The sequence below is a fragment of the Lynx rufus genome, unplaced genomic scaffold, assembly GCF_022079265.1.
Source record: "Lynx rufus isolate CCGP_SWC_20201006 ecotype Redwood Valley unplaced genomic scaffold, mLynRuf1.p SCAF_2, whole genome shotgun sequence".
Classification (NCBI taxonomy): Eukaryota; Metazoa; Chordata; class Mammalia; order Carnivora; family Felidae; genus Lynx; species Lynx rufus.
This window is the reverse complement of record NW_025814834.1, coordinates 79,949,316-79,972,291: the sequence shown is the minus strand read 5'-3', so window position 1 is coordinate 79,972,291 and position 22,976 is coordinate 79,949,316. Positions and strand designations below refer to the sequence as shown.

The 22,976-nt window shown below is 38.5% G+C and overlaps 1 protein-coding gene across 1 annotated transcript in view; it reads left to right on the top strand.

Moving 5' to 3' along the window:
- Positions 1–10,696, top strand: part of TNFAIP6 (TNF alpha induced protein 6) — a 16,757-nt gene extending 6,061 nt beyond the window's left edge. The window contains exons 3-6 of the mRNA XM_047082458.1: positions 575–736; positions 4,287–4,515; positions 6,737–6,777; positions 10,527–10,696. Of these exons, the coding sequence (XP_046938414.1) occupies positions 575–736; positions 4,287–4,515; positions 6,737–6,777; positions 10,527–10,696 (602 nt within the window). The remainder of the gene's footprint in view (positions 1–574; positions 737–4,286; positions 4,516–6,736; positions 6,778–10,526) is intronic.
- The last annotated feature ends 12,280 nt before the right edge of the window (positions 10,697–22,976 follow it).

Genomic DNA, 22,976 nt, shown 5'->3' with positions numbered 1-22,976 from the left:
ATGCTCCTAGATAGGTCCTTCGTGAAAAGAAGCCAGCTCTGAACTTGGATTGTTTTCATATCCATGGTATTATGATTTCCAGTTCATCTGCCTGTTTTTTTCTTTAAAAAAAATTTTTTTTTAAGCTTGTTTATTTTGAGAGAGAGACAAAGAGCAAGCAGGGAAGGGGCAGAAAGAGAGGGAGAGGGAATCCCAAGCAGGCTCTGTGCTGTCACATGAAGCCCAATGTGGGGCTCAAACTCACAAACCGTGAGATCATGACCAAGAGTCGGATGCTTACAACTGAGCCACCCAGGTGCCCCTGCCTCTTTGTTTTCAAATAAGATGTCATTTTCTAGTACATGTCAGATGTTATATTTTATATGTATTCAAACTTTATTTTATTTTTTAAGAAAACAGTTAAGAAAGAAAAGAAACAAAAAGAAAAGAAAGAAAAAGGAAGGAAGGAAACAATTTTTCTCCTTTTCCATAACTGGATTTGGGCAGTTGAGAAGCGGCTATTTTTATTAAGCTGACCTTCACGCAGCTGAGGAACTTTACCCTTTAGGCCTATAACCTTTTCCTTCTCTTGCAGGATTTCATGTCTGTGCTGCTGGGTGGATGGCCAAGGGCAGAGTTGGATATCCCATTGTGAAACCCGGGCCCAACTGTGGATTTGGAAAAACTGGCATTATCGATTATGGAGTCCGTCTTAATAGGAGTGAAAGATGGGATGCCTATTGCTACAACCCACATGGTTTGTTAAAAATAGTAATTTTATACTTCACAAAAACAGTTGATGCATTAACAACAACAGAGATGTTAAAGAAAAAATGGCTCCTTCTCCCAGAGATAAATCAACGTAGCGATGATAATTATTAATAATAACAACCATTCAGGGGCATCTGGGTGGCTCAGTTGGCTAGCGTTTGACTTCAGCTCAGGTCATGATCCACATTGGGTTGTCTGCTGTCAATGCAGAGTCTGCTTTGGATCCTCTGTCTCCCCTCTCTCTGCTCCTCCCCCACTTGCACCCTCTCTTTCTCAAAAATAAACATTTAAAAAAAAATAATAACAACAATTCACAGAATGATTATGCCATGCCAGATACTGACTCATGCTCCTTCCTCATCTACACTGTCACATAATGCAACAATTCTGCAAGAAGCTACTGTTATACCCATTTTAGAAATTAGGAAATTCAAAGTCTAATAACTTATGCCAATTCAGATATCTAATAATTAACAGGTAGCTTGTATCACGGATTCAGGCCTTTTCTATGCTACATCTTTTTCTATTCCCAATCACAAAGCGGTGGGGGGAGGGGGGTTGGGGAACGGGAGAGAAGCAGGTTATAAACTTGTCTCGGTTAATTAGCTAACACAACAAAGCGATGCTACAAATGTTAACTGTTCAAAATTACCTCTTTGATAGAATGGGGAAAAAAGAGACAAAATAAACTCTTTCCCTAATTTCTTTTTTTTTTAATTTTTTTAAATCCTTATCAATTTTTGAGAGAGAAAGAGAGAGAGAGAGAGAGAGAGAGAGAGAGAGACAGCACAATCAGGGAAGGGGCAGAGAGAGGGAGACACAGAATCTGAAGCAGACTCCAGGCTCCGAGCTGTCAGCACAGAGCCTGACGTGGGGCTCAAACTCAAACCGTGAGATCATGACCGGAGCTGAAGTCTGATGCGTAACTGACTGAGCCACCCAGGCACCCCTTCCCCTAATTTCTTTTTGTGCATAAATTCTTAAACTACCAAACTAAGCAACTCTTATTCTGTGATTTGTTTTCACAATTATGTACTGGATATATTACTTATTATGATACAGTATATTTTTATTCATATTTTTTCCCATGGTTAACTGTAGCTAGGAAATTTTTAAAAAGAAAATTAATTCAACATAATTACTCTAAAGAGCTATTCTCTATTCATGTTCTTGGAGAAAAAATAGATTGTTCTTTTTGGATATATTTTCCCCAGGACGATACTACGAAGAATTATAATGTGTTACCATCTGTCTCACATTTAGGGTCACAAACACCCTCAGGTGTTGCCTTATTTGGATCTACCTTATAAGAAAGTCCCTATAGTAAAGTTATAATAAGTTATAGTGAAGTTCTAGCATATTATTATAGAATCTATTATATAATGATATTAACAATTGGAAAATAGTTTCTCATGTTTGTAACTAATCTTTATCTTAAAATAATGTGTATTCTAAGTAGAAAAGAATTTTGCCTAGAGCCATCTATTTCCACTCGACAAAATATGAATAAACACTTACAGTGCATTTATGTAGGACTATAATTTTCAAATCACTTTGACATACATTAAATCTATTTTATATTTAGTTCTATATTCAGACATTATTAATAGTCCATATACCTTCTTTTCCTTCCCCTTTCCTCTCTTCCTTTTTCTTCAATATATTCATACAAGCAACTTTCTGTTTTCTCTTAAGAGTAACTTTTATTTCCAAGTATATTCCGATTCTTTCTTTGCTTGATAAACTTTGGGATCTCTGAGCATCTATTCAATCATTTCCATGTGTCAAGATCTAGGGGAGACAAAGAAGTGCCAATTGGAAGTTTCCTACAGTATCTCCTTGCCCTTTTATACAAACGCCACCATAACTTACAAATTTTTATAAATTGCTCTTGTTTCTCATAGAGGCTGAATCCTTTTTACTCTGGGAATATTTGTACAGAATCCTGAGACACTTGTTCTTACTCAATTCTCAGCTTACTTTTGGACTCGGTGACAGGCTGAGTTTTTAGGATGTGGTGAGCCTGAAGGGGACTGGGGACTGCCTGAACTAGCACTGAGGGAAGAACAGTTCGCTGAAAAATAATTGGAAGGAAAAAATCATAACCCTATCATAAAAATAAAGCAATGATTATCAATTAATCAATAAAATGTAGAGCTGATAGATAGGGCTAAATAGACAAATTGTTCAATATTTGAATTGTTTCCTAATCTAATGGTAGGGACAATAAAGATAGGATGGTAGGGGACAGGGCAAGTCACTCCAAAAGCTGGCACTGTACATGCTTATGTACACATATGAGCTATGTATTATATGAGCTATGTATTATATAATATTTAATATTACAATAAGAACAGCTTACATTTTATGTAACACTCTTAAGTTATCTTCCGTGTTACTATCCTAAGAATAATCCTGTGAAGTAGGTAATAGGAGAGACATGATTATATTTACTTTACCAATGAAGAAACTGAAGTATCCAGTGGTCACAGAGCTCAGACTGGATCCCTGACCTTCTTTCTTTTGTCATTCCCCTGTCTTTCTAAGATTCTGTTGGGTCCTTGGGGAGATAAGCTTCCTTACCTTCTATGGTATTCAGGATTCTAACCCATTTTTTTTTTAAATAGTTGTTTTAAAGGATAACATTCTTGGAAAAAGTCTCTAACTGATATAATGAAAGATATCTTCGAACGCTCCTCACAGTCACAACCACCACCACCACTCGTGTAATTTTTGAGTTTCCAGACTGTACTTTTTTTCAGGACACAAGACACTTATTTGATCTGAAATTAAAATTAACCAGGGCCTTTCCATACCTTTCCCTCAAGGTCACACTGTAAAATCACTGGCAGAGGTTGCTGGTCTGTTTGTTCTCATACAGGTTATAAGGATGACAGTAATCCAGAAAATGATAAATTACTTGAAAAAAACAAACATTAATATCTCCATCAAATCCTCAAATATTAGGATCAAGGTGTTAGTTTAAAACCAGTAAAAGGAGTATAGAATGATTGTAAATTATTCTTTTTAACTGAATTACAGTGACCTCCAAGGGCCCTTGTGATCCTGAAATTCTATAATGATTTTCCAAACAGAATTTATTGGACTCATTATTCTAAATGTTCAAGAGTCTTGAAGACACAGTGTTGACACCACGGGACAAAATCCCAGCCATCTTGATTGGGCTGTTGGTAAAATTGGCATATGTATTCATCAAAATATATGCACATGAGACCTGCACATTCTAAGCTGAAAAGATAAAAAGGAAAAAAAGTAAACAAGAGCACAATTAAATTGCTGTTTTTTCTTGCTGTTTTACTTTCTTTAAAAAATTCAGTCTATATTCATTTGAGAAAATTTAGCAATGAATAATGAAAAAATTCATTTATTCTCTAACTACAAGTATATATATTTAATATTTCATTAAAAGCAATAAATAGGCACTAAGAAGTGCATATCCGTTTAAAATAAGGATAATATTTTTTCTAATGCTTTCTTTCTTTCTTTTCTTTCTTTTTTTTTTTTATCCACTTCAGCAAAAGAGTGTGGTGGTGTCTTTACAGATCCAAAGCGAATTTTTAAATCTCCAGGCTTCCCAAATGAGTATGATGATAACCAGATCTGCTACTGGCACATTAGACTCAAGTATGGTCAGCGTATTCACCTGAGCTTTTTGGACTTTGACCTTGAAGATGACCCAGCTTGCTTGGCTGACTATGTTGAAATATATGACAGTTACGATGATGTCCATGGCTTTGTGGGAAGGTATGTGTTTCCCCATATAAAAAGTTAAAAATACATCCAATATCTTGTTTGATGGTTCTTTAATTTTCTTTACCTGTCCCCACAGTTATTGATTTTCCAGTATTTTTTTCTCCCCTGCAACACCATATCCTTTAAAAATTGTGCTTTATTTTTTTTAAGTTTATATATTTGAGAGAGAGATAGTCAGAGAAAGAGAGGGAACACACACGTGGGCTTGCAAGAGTGGTGGGAGGGGCAGAGACAGAGAGTGAGAGTGAGCGAGAGAATCCCAAGCAGGTTCCGCAGAACCAGATGAGGGGCTCAACTCATGAGCTGTGAGACCATGACCTGAGCAGAAATCCAGAGTCAGACGCTCAACTAACTGAGCCACCCAGGCACCTCAACACCATATCTTTTTTTAGCAAAGATTTTTCTTAGCACATTAAGCCAGTCAGCTGCTACATGTTCATATTTTTGAAATAGTGATAGCTGCCTTTTGATTACTGTTAAGTAATCAGCAGTAAGAATTAAACAGTCTATCTAAAAAGACCTCAAGATTTAATTAACAACAGAAGGAAGAAGACACATGCGAACTGAGAAAGTTTCAAGTATTCTAGTTTCTATCAACCTCCTAAAAATAATGATAAATTCAGTAATTATTGTCTTTCTTCTGTGTACAAAGCATTGTGTTAAGCATTATGAATGTAAGAATAGGCGAAGTACAGCCCCTTCTCTCCTACAATTTACTTAGAAGTACAATGGAAATATGCTTTGAAATAGCTTTCTTTGCCATAAGAAACACGTGCTCCTTTCCTCAGTATTTCTCCCGTGATTTTTCAAGGGAGACAATATTTGCTGGGACACAATATTTCTGTGTTCCCATCCTAAATCATCAATATAGTTTAAACTTTGAATGTCTCACAAAATATTACAAATCAAAAAGTATATAATTATATCTTTCATTTATATAGCCCCCACTTCATAATGCATATCTTGGACTATCCATTATCAATAGACTATCAATGATCAATTTTCTATTATCCATGACAGTAATTTAATGAAAGAAAATGGTAGTGAGGACAATTAAAAATGACAGACTCAGTAGTTTGCTGTGACGTGAAATGTAACTGAAATACAAAGAAAAACCAAGCATTTCTTGCATAAATGAACAACAATTTTTGGAGGGAAATTGTTTTTGTTTTGTTTTGTTTTGCTCTTTGGCTGACAGACCACTGCGATAGAAAAAATACAAATAGTTTTTAAAAAATAGGTTGAAGAAGATATGAAGCAGGGTTGGGGAAATTAAGAGCTAAGTATTTATTGAAAGAATGGACATCCTACCTTGAGAATCAAGATGATATTTTTATTCTAAACCTAGTTTCAGAAATCAATTACAGCCCTAGATACAATCACATACTATTTTTTAAAAGGTTTTCAATAGACTAATTTGTCATTTATTGTATTTATATTATGTGATAAATCCATCCCTTTTATATAATGTGCAAGGGAATTCCTTTCAAGTCATGATTCAGATAAAAATCAATCCCTCTTACAAGGTCCAACATAATTTTCCGCATTTAAATCAGTCTACACTAGAATTCAGAATATTAATACTATCAGCCATATACCTATTCCTCTTTAACTGTGAAGAAAGCTTTACGGGATTAATCAGAAACAAATTAAAAATTTTTCCAAATACATTCAAGTTGTCTACTACACAAATAATTCTGCAAGTACACAGAGTAGAAATGCCACATGTTCTTTTTTTAAGAATCTCAACAGGGGCGCCTGGGTGGCTCAGTCGGTTAAGTGTCCGACTTCAGCTCAGGTCACGATCTCACGGTCTGCGAGTTCAAGCCCCGCGTCGGGCTCTGGGCTGATGGCTCAGAGCCTGGAGCCTGCTTCCGGTTCTGTGCCTCCCTTTCTCTCTGACCCTCCCCCATTCATGCTCTGTCTCTCTCTCTCTGCCTCAAAAATAAATAAATGTTAAAAAAAAATAATAAAAAAAAAGAATCTCAACACTGTGAGGTTATTTCAAATAGCAAACTTTTTTTTAACTCTTCTCTCTTACAATTTCAAGTTAAAAAAACAACCCCAAAACAATAAAAAAATATATAAAATAATAGGAAAGTGAGCCATTACTTAGGAAAAATAAAGCAATCTAATTATAGGTCAGAGCCACTTGCAATAGCTGTGTAATATTCATTCGTGTGACCTCTCTTTTTTTTAAATTCCCTTTCAGATACTGTGGAGATGAGCTTCCAGAAGACATCATTAGTACAGGTAATGGCTCTAAATTGAGGTGTAAGACTATGGTTTGTTTTCCCATAGTGTCACAGAAAATTAAGAACTCAGTAGTTACTACTATTTTCTTTGTAAAGTTGAGAGAACAATTGGGACAGATGTAGCCTGCTAGCTTGTAAAATGCAGAGTTTGTCTCTTCTTAAAGCCTTATGCCACCTTACACTAAAAATGTGTAGACTCGTTATGTGGAGGAATGCAGTCTGAGATAGTCTTGAATCTGCAAATCCCTGAAAACTGCTGTAGGTTATGATTTCCATAAAATGAGATAATACACCAAAATGTTTCATCAATAAAGGATTGAAAAGTATTCTCAAAAGCATTAAAGCTGTTAAAAATACCTTCTGTCAAAAAAAAAACAAACACCTTCTGTCACTGAAAAAAATTTTGTGTCATACTAACTGCATTTTTATCTTAGTACAGCATTCCCCACAGTGTTGTAAAGAACACAGTTCTAGGAGATATTTTTAATAGGTGTTGCATGAGAAAAGAACTCTAAGGTCAAGTAAATTTGGGAAACATTGGGTTAAACCAATGTTAAACAAATCTCTTTAATGGAAGATGTCAGAGAGCTTTTAATATGCTAATTATGCAAAGTAAATGTCAAAAGGCGAGCTATGGTAGGCAATGTGTTCCAAATCTTTTTAACTCCTGCAAATTATTTGTGACTTTGTTCCAAGCAATATACCTCAAGTATAGTCGTATATATTTAGTTCAATAAGCAATTCCACTGCCATTGACCCAAACTGCTATTTTCTGGCTGAAAACCTTTAGTTTCTTAGATATTTTTATTTTTTTCTTGTTATTTCCATCCCCAGCACTAGTAGTTGGCATTCTTACTTGTTCTATTTTTCCTCCAAGTTATAAAATTATCACAATGTTTCTGCAACTAAAAACAACAAAATACACTGAATTACAATTTCTAAGTAGTCCTTAAGCTCAGACACCACTAGCTAAATTACTCCCACACCCTAGCCTTGAGGTGCATGAAATTCTCATTTATGCGTCATTATTACAAAAGATGGAACTTCTTATTCAATTCTTGAATGATTAATACTTAAATGTTATTCATTCATTCTCTACGTTACAATTTCCCTGGTCAGGGCAAACTATTAAACTATTTGTTTGTCTCATTCTTTTCTTGAGGTCATATTTTACGTTAACAGAAAGTTAAAAGAAGACATGAGCTGTAGGAGGTAGTTGGGAGAGGAGAATCCTATTCTTAAAAAAGAAAAAAAAAACTAAACAGGGAGAGTCAAATGCCTGAAACTTGACATTTTTCTTGTTTTGTCTAAAACAGACTAAACTTACTGCAAATGTAAACAAATCAGTATTTTTCTAGCATAACTGCAAGAAACTGAAAACAACACACAATTTATGATTCAGAGAGAAACAAATGAACGCACAGAAGAGAACAGTGAAACAAAACAGCCAAAGATTTAGCGAAACAGCAAGAGCAGGAAATTGATACCAAATAACAGAAAAACATTTAAAATACATTTGAAGTATAATCCTGTCAGTCAAGTATAATGCTGTTAACATTTGATCTAGTTTTCTGTATTAAAAAAAAATTTTTTTTAATGTTCATTTATTTTTGAGACAGAGTTTGGGGGCGGGGGGGGGGCAGAGAGAGAGGGAGACACAAAATGTGAAGCAGGCTGTAGGTTCTGAGCTGTCCAGCACAGAGCGCAATGCAGGGTTCAAACTCACAAACCATGAGATCATGACCGGAACCAAAGTCAGAGGCTTAACTGACTGAACCACTCAGGTGCCCCTGACTTGGTTTTCTTCTTAAATATATCCTTGTTCACTCCAGAATATTAATATTAAAAAACAAAAACAGAAAATGAATGAACTAAGAACTAGCCGTAAACTATATCACTTTAATAAAAGGTATATAAAGTAAGAGTATACCCACTCTCCTCATCTGTCCCCACCCAAGAAAGACATTAGCCATTCTTCCAGGTGTTTTCCTGTATTAAATAAACATTATATACACACACACCATGAAAGTATTTCCAAGTCACCATATAATATGTAGATCATTCAAATTCATTTTAATAATTGCCTAGTATGTCACTGTATGGATGTGCCATACATAATTTGTCATGTACCAATATTTAACATCCTACAGATGGTTGTTTCTTTTTTGTTGTTGTTTTCCTTTCACTATTTAACGTTTCACTGGATATTTTTAAACCTCTACTTTGTGGTGCTGGGTTTTTTGTTTGTTTGTTTGTTTGTTTGTTTTTGCTTTTTTTTTTTTAAAGAGATTCCTAGAAGTGAAAATTTGGGGTCACAAGTGATTTCATTTTATTTTATTTTTTTTTTTTTTAATTTTTTTTTTCAACGTTTATTTATTTTTGGGACAGAGAGAGACAGAGCATGAACGGGGGAGGGGCAGAGAGAGAAGGAGACACAGAATCGGAAACAGGCTCCAGGCTCTGAGCCATCAGCCCAGAGCCCGACGCGGGGCTCGAACTCACAGACCGCGAGATCATGACCTGGCTGAAGTCGGACGCTCAACCGACTGCGCCACCCAGGCGCCCCGAAAGTGATTTCATTTTAAATGTTGATAGACGTTGCCAAGCTGGCACTAGGCCTACAGTTGCCAATTTGTATATCAACTAGTTGAGTAATCTGTAAAATGTGTTCTCTTTGTTTGTTTTTAGTTTAGGCAACTCTTCCAAGTCTGAGAAAAGTGTAGTGGATCAGAGCATGAACTGACCAGGGCAGAGACTGCCTGGGCTCAAACCCAGTTGTGCCACATTAGCTTTGTTGTAGCTTTGGACAACTCAGGCTCTCTATGCCTCAATTTCACCTGTAACATAAAAATTTTAATATCCACCTCATGATGTGGTGGGGAATAAATGAATTAATAGATGAAACACACTTAAAGCTGTGCTTGGCAAACAATTAAATTTATGTGGGTTTTTTTGGAATGAATTCTGGATTTGTGATGTGGATGAAGAAGGACTTTACCTCCCCAAAAAGAAAAATATACCTATATTTTACTTTATATAATAAATTTTCCCTTTTAGCACATTTTGGTCTTTAATGCAGGCAAAATGTATTTAGGTATTCTGTGTAAAGTAGGGAGTTAGTGTTGTGGCTTTGTTTCTTACAATGGAAAGCTTGTTGCCCTGACATCACTTATAAATAATCCATCCATACCTCACTGGTTTAAACTGCCTGCCACTCTCCTGTAATTCAGTGGGTGTTCCTTCTATAAAGAATACTTTTGGGGCGCCTGGGTGGCTCAGTCGGTTAAGCTGTCCGACTTCGGCTCAGGTCATGATCTCGCACTCCGTGATTTCCAGCCCTGCGTCAGGCCCTGTGCTGGCAGCTCAGAGCCTGGAGGCTGCTTCGGATTCTATGTCTCCCTCTCTCTCTGCCCCTCCCCCGCTCATGCTCTGTCTCTCTCACTCTCAAAAATGAATAAATATTTTTAAAATTTTTTTAAAAAAAGAATACTTTTTAAAACAGAATAGGCAAGATTTCCCATAGGACAGATTGAAGGGCCAGAGGAGGAAATAGAGAAGTCTCCCACTCTGCTGTACTTGACAATGGAAGGAAGCACAGATTCCATGTCTTCAGAATCCAGCTCTGAATCCTGGGAGTCTGGTTCATGAATTTTTATGTTCTCCTATAAGAATGATGAGTCTTTGGACTGTCAGCCAAATCAAAGTAGAGTAACATCTTTGTTCTTTTGCACTCCCCTGTCTCACCAGGAAATGTCATGACCTTGAAGTTTCTAAGTGACGCTTCAGTGACAGCGGGAGGTTTCCAAATCAAGTATGCTGCTGTGGATCCTCTATCCAAATCCAGTCCAGGAAAAAACACAAGTACTGCTTCTACTGGAAATAAAAACTTTTTAGCTGGGAGATTTAGCCATTTATAAAACAAATAAGGACACTCAAGTGTTGATGTCTGTATCTTTTGGAACCCCTTTGATCTCACTTTTTTTTTTTTTTAATTTTTTTTTTCTTTTTTTTTCAACGTTTATTTATTTTTGGGACAGAGAGAGACAGAGCATGAACGGGGGAGGGGCAGAGAGAGAGGGAGACACAGAACCGGAAACAGGCTCCAGGCTCTGAGCCATCAGCCCAGAGCCCGACGCGGGGCTCGAACTCACAGACCGCGAGATCATGACCTGAGCCGAAGTCGGCCGCCCAACCGACTGCGCCACCCAGGCGCCCCATCACTTTTATATTATTAGTGGTAGCATTTATTTATTATTTTTCTAAATGTGAAAGGCAATAACTGATAATTTGGGGAAAATTGGAAAATACAGAAATTTTAAATTAAAAAATAAAATATCTTATAATCCCACTGCATAAAAATAACAAATATTAACATTTGTATATTTTTCTTTTAGTTATTTTTCAATTTGTCGTATATGTATATATGTATCTATATGTATTTGTATTTGTATTTGAAATTTTAGAATCCTGCTCCATGTACAGTTTTAATATTTTGGTTTTTTTAAACTTGAACTTTATGGCTTAAGCATTTTCCCATATCGTTGATTATTCTGCAATAACATAATTTTGAACAGCTGTAAAATAATCTGTGGTATGATTATTCCATACTTTATTTAAGCCTATATGCTTTGTGGGAATTTTAAGTTGCTTTCATAAATATTGCTGCAATAAATATAATTGAACATGTGTATTTATACAGCTTTCTAATTATTGGGGATAGGGTCCTAGAAGTAGAATTACTGGCTCAGATATTAATTAAAATAGGATTTTCTTCAAGTCCCTGGCTGGTTCAGTTGGTAGAGCATATGACTCATGATCTTGGGGTTGTGAGTTCGAGCCCCATGCTGAGGGTGGAATTTACTTTAAAAAAATAAAATAAAATAAATGTACAGCTTTAAAAAAATAGAATTTTCTTTTTTATGGGCAAAAGTGACATATCATTATGGTTTCAATTTGCAGTGAGATTGATGGTTGGTTTATATATTTTTGATCAATTTTTTTAAATTTTTCATGCCTTTCATCCATTGTTTTACTTACATAATCTTTTATTGATTTATAAGAAATCATTACATATCGGATATATAATTTCATGTCTCTCTTATATGTTGCAATTTAATTTTGTGTAAAGTTTGATTTATATAATGTTTTTTAATGTATTAAAGGTTAAATTTTATTTGCTATCATACTGATATTGCTGCAGTCTCTTGTCTTTATATTTATAATGGATATTCCCATTACAAGTTTATATATTTATTCATTAATACTTTATTTTTGTTGCTTTATGGCTTTGCTGTTTTAGAAGGAAAAAGTCATAGTTGTTACCCTTTATATGAGAGGTAATGGTTACCGTCCAGTTAAACTCAGCAGAAATATATGTGCCTGGCATTGTTCTGGACACTTGGGAAACACTCAAGAACCAAATGAACAAAAATCCTCAGGTATGGGGAGCTTATGTTCTGGTGGGAGGAGAGAGACAATAATTAAACATGATAAATTAGTAGGGGTGTTATAATAAATACTCGGTGCCCAGGAAGAGACGAGCCACGTGCACTCAGGAACCAGGATAAAACGTTTATTGCCCACCAGGACCAGCCCAGCGGAGTCACCTCCAAAGGCTGAGCCCTGAACCTTGTCATCAGCCTTCTTTTATGGTTGGGATGGTAAGGGGTTGAGAGACAAAAAAAAGGAGGGGGGGAAGGGGCACTAATCAGTGGTGCTAGGTGGGCAGTTGGTGGACACAGGAGGAAAGCAAGATTACAGAAGCCAAAAGCATATAAGGGGAGTATCCAGCCTCCGACATCTGGCTGGCCCCTTTTACCTTGTTTTTACTAGCTTTTCCTCTCAGGGGTACCTGGGTGGCTCAGTTGGTTTGGTGTCTGACTCTTGATTTTGGGTCAGTTCATGATCTTTTGGTTCATGACTTGGAGCCCTGGGTTGGGCTCCACACTAACTGTGCTGGGCCTGCTTGGGATTCTCTCTTTCTCCCTCTCTCTGCCCCTCCCATGATCTAGCATGTGAGTGCACTCACGTGCGCATGCTCTCTCTCTCTCAAAATAAACAAACTTAAACAAAGAACATGGTAAATTAGTAAACTACATGTTAGAAAAAAATTACAGAGTGTTGGGGCACCTGGGTGTCTCAGTCAGTTAAGCGACTGACTCTTGATTTCAGCTCAGGTCATGATCTTGTGGTTCATAGGGTCGAGCCCCATGTCTGGGCTCAGCACTGACAGCACAGAGCCTGCTTGGCACCTCTCTCTCCCTTTCTGTCTGTCCCTCCCCTGCTCCCACTCTCTCTCTGTCTCTCAAAATAAATAAATAAACTTAAAAAAAAAAGATTAGAGAGTGTTGCCTACAAAATTACTAATGGAATGAGTATAGATTTTAAAAAAAGAAAGGTTTAAGAACTGAGCGTTGGAAGAGGAAGATCAGCAGAGAAGACTGAGAAGGAACAAAGGGTGAATTAGAAGGAAAATCCCTTGGGGTCCTAGAAGCCTAGTGAAAAATACATCAAGGAGGAGGGAGTGATCAACTGTATTAAGTGTTGCCAGTAGATTTACAAAGATGAGTGCTGAGAATAACCATTGGGTTTAGCAACTTGAAGATTGGTGGTGACCTTGAGGAGCAGTCTGAGCAGGGTGGAGACAAAGGCCCCCTGGGGTGTCCTGTAGAGTGAGGTAGAGGAGATCACTGGAGAAGATGAGTCTGGCTATCAAGGAAATGATGCTGTCAGGGTTGAACTGGGTTGAAAGAAGGCTTTCTTGATGATAATGAACTTAGAGAAGGGAGAGATGCTGGGGCCATTTTTCTGAGTCTGGGTAGTAGTCAGGGTCCTGGGAAACTGAAGAGATTATCACAGGAGTGTGGGCTGACTTACAGGAAATTCTCAGGGGATTGTGAATCATTAGATGCCCACCACAGAAGAAGGACCCCCCCCCCCCACCGGAGGAGAAAAATCAGGGGTGGTTTTATGAATCCAAAGAGAGAGCTTCCTTGATGGAAAAGGATTACCCAAATAAAGCTGAAACAGAGCTTCTGCCAACCCAGGACTCTGCGAGGGGATTGCAGGTAAATACCCCAACTTCTTCTTCCTCCTAAGCTTTTATGTCCTGCTGGTGCTTCCCACTGTCTGAACCCAAGCATAAATCAGAATACAAGGAAACCTGGTTGGTGCTGTCCACAGAGATCAGCTCCTGGGCCCCAAGTAAGAAGTTAAAGCATAGACCTGGAAAGGTGAAAGGAAAACATCTGTCATCATGGATGAGAGGAGACTGGTTCTAGTGCAGAAATGGAGGGACTGGCTTTAGATAGGAACATGGACAGTCCCTCTATAGTCCCTCTTTTATGTCATGAATCCTTTAACAGTTGAAACCTATGAACACTTCTCAGTGTTATGTTTTTAAATGCATAAAATTCAGGGGCGCCTGGGTGGCGCAGTCGGTTAAGCGTCCGACTTGAGCCAGATCACGATCTCGCGGTCCGTGAGTTCGAGCCCCGTGTCAGGCTCTGGGCTGATGGCTCGGAGCCTGGAGCCTGTTTCCGATTCTGTGTCTCCCTCCCTCTCTGCCCCTCCCCCGTTCATGCTCTGTCTCTCTCTGTCCCCAAAACAAAACAAACAAAAAAAAACGTTGAAAAAAAATAAATGCATAAAATTCAGAGAGGTACATGGGGCTCAGTTGGTTGAGTGTCTGACTTCAGCTCAGGTCATGCTCTCACAGTTTGTGAGTTTGAGCCCCACAAGGGGCTTGCTGCTGTCAGCCTGTCAGTGGCCTGTCAGTGCAGAGCCTGCTTTGGATCCTCTGTCCCTCTCTCTTTGCCCTTTCTGCACTTGCACTCTCTCAAAAATAATAAACATTAAAAAAAAGTCAAAGTCAGAGTACAAAGAAATCTAATTATTTTGAAACACAGTTACAAAATCATTTTTAAAATCAAATCTGTGATACCTTAATGCATGTGTTTCTATATTAATGCTATAAATAATAACTACTGGTGCATCTAATAACTATCATAATTTCAAAGTAGTGATACATATATGTATAATATTCTGAAGTAGATGCAAAACTGCTTAGTGGTATAAAAATCCCTATGATGTCTACTTGTGACAAAAACATAGGTATTGCCACTGTGGTTTACTACCTATATTCACAATTGAAGGAAATGCTAGATTTCGGTTAAGAGTTATTAGAAATAGAAATGCATCCAGGAGATGGCCTGGATTAAATCCAAAGATCCATTAGAAGGAAAGTAGAGTGTGAAGAGAGAAGTTGACCTGTAGAGAGATATGTGGGAATCTGCAGGGCTCTCTTCTGCTTGTTTTGCATTTCTCAGTAGAGAAAGAGTCAAGTCATGAGCCAAGAAGGAGAATTGGGAAATAACTGTATGAGGTTTGAGAAGGCAGGAGAAGGCATGAGAGGGTCTTCCAGGAAAGTGGGAAAGAGAATGGACCAGACAAATAGCATGTAGATACCAGGCAGAAGCAAAGGCCCATGCAAGGTTTGTGGTATGGACGAGTAGGAGACTGGTCAGCAAGGCTATGTTTTCCTCTAGTTGTTTTCAGTTACACAAAGTACAAAGACAGATTGAGGGAAAGCTGGAGTCACCAGAGCAGGGTTTTTGTCAAGCAAGTAAGAAAGAAGGTAGGAAAGGGAGTAGGGAGTGCATAAAGGAAGGACTGTGGTGATAATAACTCATGGAATTTAGTTTGATAATGAGGGAAGTGAGGACTTTGAGGAAATGAGAGACAGTGAAGAAATGGCAGACTGGATGAAGTGAAGGTCCCATAAGGACTCAAAGGACTAAGAGTCAGAGGATGAGAGGGGATGTAGCAGAGAAATAGGAGGTCAGAGAATGGGACTTTAAATATAAGCTTTTGTGGCAGGCAGAATAGCTCCCCCTTCCCAAGATGTTCTGTCCTAATCCCCAGAACCTATAAGTATGTTACCTTATGTGGCAAAAAAGGACTTTGCCCATAGGATTAAGTTAATGGCCTTAAAATGGGAAATTATGCTAGATTATCCAGGTTGGCCAGAGGTACTCACAAAGGTTCTTAAAAGTGGATGAGGGAGGCATAAGAAAAAGAGAATCAGGGGCACCTGGGTGGCTCAGTCGGTTGGGCATCCAACTTCGGCTCAGGTCATGATCTTGAAGTTTGTGGGTTTGAGCCCAGTGTCGGGCTGTGTGCTGATAGCTCAGAGCCTGGAGCCTGCTTCTGATTCTGTGTCTCCCTTTCTCTCTCTGCTCCTCCCCTGATCATACTCTGTCTCTCTCTTTCTCTCTCTCTCTCAAAAATGAATAAACATTAAAAAGAAAAAGAATGAGAGAAAGAGATAGGACAAGAGAGAGATATAACACCGCTGGTTTCAAAGATGGAAGAAAGGAGCCATGAGCCAAGGAATGTGAATGATTCTGGAAGCTGGAAAAGGCAAAGAAAGAGATTCTTCCCTAGAGCTTCCAGAATGAATGCATCCCTGCTGACACCTTGGTTTTGATCCAAAAAGACCCATGTTGGACTTCTGAACTACAGATCTGTAAAATAGTAAGTTTGTGTTGTTTTAAACTACTAAGTGTGTTATAATTTTTTATGGCAGTGATAGATAGTTAATACACCTCCTAATCAGTTTCATGCAGGCTTAGACTTTGAGGAATTAAAGTATATCTCAAGATGACAAAGCATAAACAAGAAGAAACAGTGAACAGAAGATAGCTATTTTTCTAGAGAAATTAGCTTAGTTGACTATTATTTAAGACTAGTATAACACTTATGTTTGTATGTTTTCCTGCCTACACCTAATATTTCTTTACATTCTTGTTCATGAAATTTTTTTCACTCTCTTCTTTTTTTTTTTATTTATTTTTTTTTTAAATTTTTTTTTTCAACGTTTATTTATTTTGAGACAGAGAGAGACAGAGCATGAACGGGGGAGGGGCAGAGAGAGAGGGAGACACAGAGTCGGAAACAGGCTCCAGGCTCTGAGCCATCAGCCCAGAGCCTGACGCGGGGCTCGAACTCCCGGACCGCGAGATCGTGACCTGGCTGAAGTAGGACGCTTAACCGACTGCGCCACCCAGGCGCCCCTCACTCTCCTCTTTCTTTCTTTATTTCCTTGTTCCTCTTTCTTTCTTTTTCTTTCTTTCTTTCTTTCTCTTTCTTTCTTTCTTTCTTTCTTTCTTTCTTTCTTTCTTTCTCTCCTTTTCTTCTTTCTTTCTTTCTCTCTCTTTCCCTCACCTCTGTAAGTTTTATTGGTCTTTATCTGAATCCCCATTTTTCAGTTTGTTTCCTTTGGAAGTCTCAATTGGAATTTAATAGGAAATTGAAGAGTATGAGTAAATTTGAAAAGTATAATGTACTCTAGTATATAAGGTATTATTATTTATGATGATGATGATGATTAATGAAAATTCTCTAAGATTTTCTTGAAATTAATATTCAGATTTTAAAATATTTAAAATGATATTAAATGCCATCTATTACCACTGATCTAGATTCTCCTATATCTCAATAGTATAGTGAAAGAAGGATACACAGGGTCAGAGACAGGTTATAATGACTTCTGGAGATCTGGTTGAATCATTTACAAACCTTTCTGAGGTAGGACACATTATAGTTATATTCTGAGATCTATAAAAATAATTGGACAGGAAGAGCTACAATATGTATAGATGATTGTGTGTGTGTGTGTGTGTGTGTGTGTGTGTGTGTGTGTGTGAATTATTGAGTGACTTTGTAAAGCATTTTTTAAAACTTGATTTTCTTGGTGTGCCTGAGTAGCTCAGTCAGTTAAGCATCCAACTTCAACTCAGGTTACAATCTCATGGTTTGTGAGTTTGAGCCCCGCATTGGGCTCTGTGTGGATGGCTCAGAGCCTGGAGCCTGCTTTGGATTCTGTGTCTCCCTCTCTCTCTGCTCTTCCCCTGCTCACACTCTATGTCTGTCTCTGAAAAATAAAAATTAAAAGAAAAAAAAAACAACAACTTGATTTTCTGTTTTATTCAGTTTAGCATCCTTTTGCATGTCTAATTTAGTATTCTTTAGTATTCTAATAGTAATTCTATTTTATTAGAACATTTTCAATTTAATACCTGCTCAGGTGTATTTAAAGATTTTTTTTCTCTATTTTTTTTCTTTGTCATATTTATATGTGGATTTGGGAGATTCCTTTTTAAGTAATGCTTACTTTCAACTTAAGGTGATCTTTATATCAATATCATTCTCTGAAAATAAAACAAATGTACTGATGTTCATATATGTATACATTCAGTATTTTATTTAATATGACATTCAAGTTCAGATTTTTGGAAAGAATGTTTTATTTATTTTTTAAATTAAAAAAGTTTTTTTAAATGTTTATTCATTTATTTTTGAGAGAGAGAGAATGTGAGGGGGGTAGGGGCAGAGAGAGGCACACAGAATCCCAAGCAGTCTCCAGGCTCTGAGCTATCAGCTCGGGTCTTGAACCCACAAACTGGGAAATCCTGACCTGAGCCCAAGTCAAATGCTCAACAGACTGAGCCACCCAGGTGTCCCTATTTACTTGTTTATTTATTTAAATGTTTATTTACTTTTGAGAGAGGGAAAGCACAAGTGGGAAGGGGGGAGGGACACAGAGAGCTGGAGACAGAGGATCCAAAGTAGGAACTGTGCTGACAGCAGTAGCCAGACATGGTGCCCAAACTCACAAACAGGAGATCATGACCTGAGAGGAAGTTGGATGCTCAACTGACTGAGCCACCCAGGCACCCCTGGAAAGAACATTTTATGAAAAGGAAGTTTTTTAGAAATATACTTTACAACTGGTCTCCCTCAAAAATTTTTTTTCAGGTTCTGTTATTGTGAAGGCAAGTTGTTTTCATGTTTTGTGTTGCTTTAAAAATACTGAAAACATATATTCACAGCTGTTCAATCTCCTTTTGAACAAACGCCCAGCAAAGAAAACCACTAGAAGGTATTATATACCACAAAACCTAAATGTATAAAAGCAAACTCCCTGAAAACAAGGCTCTTGGGCCACAACTCTAAGGCCATATCCTTAACAGTATTTATAAAATATAAAAAATAGTTTTTGAGTATGTATTTGACTGTCAAACAATTATAAATAGGATTATTACTTGCCTAAGGCTCAGTAACTTCAGTGTATCTCATGATGTCCCCAAAAAAGTTACACAATATTAGATTTAATTGAATCAAGATGTTCATTTAAGTTGAAATTACATGTAAAACATAGTACACAAATAACTATTCACATCATTTTCTGAAATTCTATTCCTGTTGCAGTGAATGGGGATCACTTACAGAACAATCTTAAAAGGGTTCTTTTTGTTTTTCTGTTTTAAAGTACCAAGAATTTGTAATCAATATTCTGCAAGCACAAACAAGAACTCTTAAAATAACAGTATATTGATGGAGGTGAGAGCCTCCCATCTCAGAAGAAAAGCCAAAGTCAACCCCCAGACCCATCATGATCTGGCTCCCTCTTCTAACTCCCCCCAGCTCATCTCCTATTTCTCCCCTCACTCCCTCCACCTCCATCATCTGTACCCTAGCCACACTGGTGTACTTATTATACTTTGACACATTAGCATACTCCTGCCTCCAAGAGTATATTTCCATGGGTGGCTGTTGTGCTCTCTCTTTAAGAGCAAAGACTTAGTTTCCTTTCATCCTCCTGGCTCTCCCATGAGCCCAGTGAATTCTAAAGTTCTAGGTTTTAAGCCCTGTTGATTGTAAGAACTTGCAAAATTCAGCCTCTCTGGTTTTCAAAGCCAAATGCTGTTCCCTCTGCCTGGAATACTCTTCCCAGATAGCCACCTGACTCACTCAATCACTGCCTTTAGATCTTCACCCAAAAATCACAATTTCAATAAAGTCTTCCTGGGTCTTTCATTTCAATTAACTTCTCCCTAAAATTTCACATCCCATTCCCTACTTTATTTTATCCTTAGAACTTATTACTATTTAGCATACTACATAGTTTAATTGTTTACCTGGATTTGATCTCCCACTAGAATGTAAGCTCCATGAGAACAGTGATTTTGGCTGGATTTTTGTTTTCCACTGTTGTATCTGTAGGCCTTTGCAACAGAGACTGACATAGGGGATCCTTAATTAAGTGAAGGAATGAATTAGTATTAGTCTTTTATTTAGAATGAAATATGATATATGAAATATAATTAGCTTAAAAATCATAAAGCCAAGTGGAGAATATTAAGGGGGCTATCTATACATTCTTACTATATGCCAAGAGTTAAGTGATAGAGAATGTATGTTTTATATTTGTATCAGTTAGAGTTCAATCAGGAGACAGAAACCATAAAGAAATCTGAACGGGGAAACTGTAACACCAAGAATTATAGGGGTGTCTGGGTGACTCAGTTGGTTGAGTGTCTGACTCTTGATTTTGGCTCAGGTCATGATCCCAGGGTCGTGGGATAGAGCCCCCTGTTGGTTCGGTGCTGAACGTGGAGCTTGCTTAAGACTCTCTCTCTAGGGTCTCCTGGGTGGCTCAATTGGGTAAGTGTCCAACTCTTGATTTTGGCTCAGGTCATGATCTCACGATTCCTGAGTTCGAGTCTCACATTGGGTTCTGCACTGATAGCATGCAGCCTGTTTGGGATTCTACTCTTTCTCCCTCTCTCTCTGCCCCTACCCTGCTTGTGCTCTCTTTCTCTTTCCTTTCTCAAAATAAATAAACTTAAAAAAAATGATCTCTCTCTAAAAAAAATAAAAGATTCTCTCTCTTCCTCTGCCCCCTCTCCCACTTGTGAGTGTGAGTGCACATACTCTCTCTCTCTCAAAAAAAAATTTTTTTAAAAACATATATAAAGACCCATAACAAAGAATTATTAACCACAACATGGGAGTGGAACAACAAGTGAGTGACCAGTGGAAACTAAATATACAAGGAGATATAAGCAGATAAATGGAGCTGTCACAATCCCTATGACTGAGATAGAGGACCTGAGGAAAAGCCCCCCAGAAAACCAGACCTTGCTGGAGAGAATGAATTCTATGGTTCCTGGGTGTCAGAGAAGTCACTGTGGTGTAGTCTTGGTGGAACTTGCTAGAAAGCACCCTGCCTAGGGAACCTGTTCAAAAAGAGGTGTCTTGTGGAAGACCCTCCATGGCAAAATCATCTGAGGTGGTTGCCAGGAAAAGCTGGAGCTGCTGACCCGTTGTAGAAGCTGGATGCTGAAGAAGCCTTGTGCAATGCAGAAACTTGCTGAGCAAGCACACTGCAACCATAATGGAAAGCTCCTTCCTTCCATCTCTCCAGTGCCCTCTACTGACATAGCTTAATAATCTGCACTACACATAAAGGATATATTTTATTTTTTTATTTTTAATTTAAAAAAAAATTTTTTTTAATGTTTTACTTATTTTTGAGACAGGGAGAGACAGAGCATGAACAGGGGACGGTCAGAGAAAGGGAGACACAGAATCTGAAACAGGTCCAGGCTCTGAGCTGTCAGCACAGAGCCCGACGCGGGGCTCGAACTCCCGGACCGTGAGATCATGACCTGAGCTGAAGTCGGCTGCTTAACCGACTGAGCCACCCAGGCGCCCCAAAGGATACATTTTAAAGGACTCATTTTCAGAGGCAAAAAAGATAGTATTTGGAGCTGAGAAGCAATAAAGAGAACACTGGCACATTTTCTATCTTCAAGAGTTATCATGGGGGACCCGCCTGGGTGGCTCAATTTGTTGAGCATCTAATTCTTTTTTTTTATAAATTTTTTTTTTCAACGTTTATTCATCTTTGGGACAGAGAGAGACAGAGCATGAACGGGGGAGGGGCAGAGAGAGAGGGAGACACAGAATCGGAAACAGGCTCCAGGCTCTGAGCCATCAGCCCAGAGCCCGACGCGGGGCTCGAACTCCCGGACCGCGAGATCGTGACCTGGCCGAAGTCGGACGCTCAACCGACTGCGCCACCCAGGCGCCCCGAGCATCTAATTCTTGATTTTGGCTCAGGTCATGATCCCAGGGTCATCGGATTGAGCCCTGTGTTGGGCTCTGCACTGAGTATGGAGCCTGCTTAAGATTCTCTCTCTCTCTCTCTCTCTCTCCCTCTCTCTCTCTCTTTCTTTCTTTCTCTCTCTCCCTCTGCCCCCTTCTCCTGCTCACACTCTCTCTCTTTCTCCTAAAAAGAAAAAAGTTATTATGGGGACTTCCTAGGAAGATGGAGGAGTAGGAAGACCTTAAGCTCACTTCATACTATGGATACAACTAGATAACACATCAGTGTAAATAACCTAGAAAACAACCCAGGGACATAGTCGGTTAAGAATCCGACTTCAGCTTAGGTCATGATCTCACGGTTCATGGGCTCAAGCCCCGTGTTTGGCTCTGTGCTGACAGCCCAGAACCTAGAGACTGCTTTAGATTCTGTATCTCCCTCTCTCTGTGTTCCTCCCCAACCTGTGCTCTGTCTCTCTGTCTCTCAAAATAAGTATTTTTAAAAAATTATAAAGAAAACAACCCAAAGACTAGTAAAATAGACAATCCCTAGCTAAATGTAGAGAAGAAGCCACATTGAAGAGGGCAGGAAGGGCAGAGAAAGGGTGGGGAGCTAAACAGACCTGTGGGACTGTCTGTGGGGGAGAGTGAGCTGTGGTGCAGAGAGGGAAGGAAACAGACTCTAACACCAGGGAGCCCACACAGGGAACATGAATCTCCATAACATTTGGCTTTGAAAACCAGAGGGACTGAATTTTTCAAGTTCTTACAATCAGCAAGGTTTAAAACCTGGAACTTTAAAAATCACTGCAGGACACCTGGGTGGCTGAGTCAGTTAAGTGTCTGACGGTTGATTTGGGTTCAGGTCATGATCTCACTCAATTGTGAAATCAAGCCTGCATCAGGCTCAGCTCTGACAACACAGAGGCTGCTTGGGATTCTCTCTCTCCCTCTCTCTCTGCCCCTCCCCACTCATGTTCTCTCTCAAAATAAATAAATAAACATTAAAAATTTTTTGTTTTAAATCACTGGGTGCATGGGAGAGCCAGCAGTATGAAAGGAAGCTGAGTCTTTGCTCTTACAGAGAGAGCACAACAACCAGTCCATGGAGATATAGCATGGAAGCAGCACTTTGAAAAATGCCTGGGGTATACATGAAGAAGATGTATTGTCTAATCTCAGAGCCTGTGCTAGATGGACAGGGATCATTGGAAAACTTCTCCAGAAACAAAGGAGCTGGCAGGT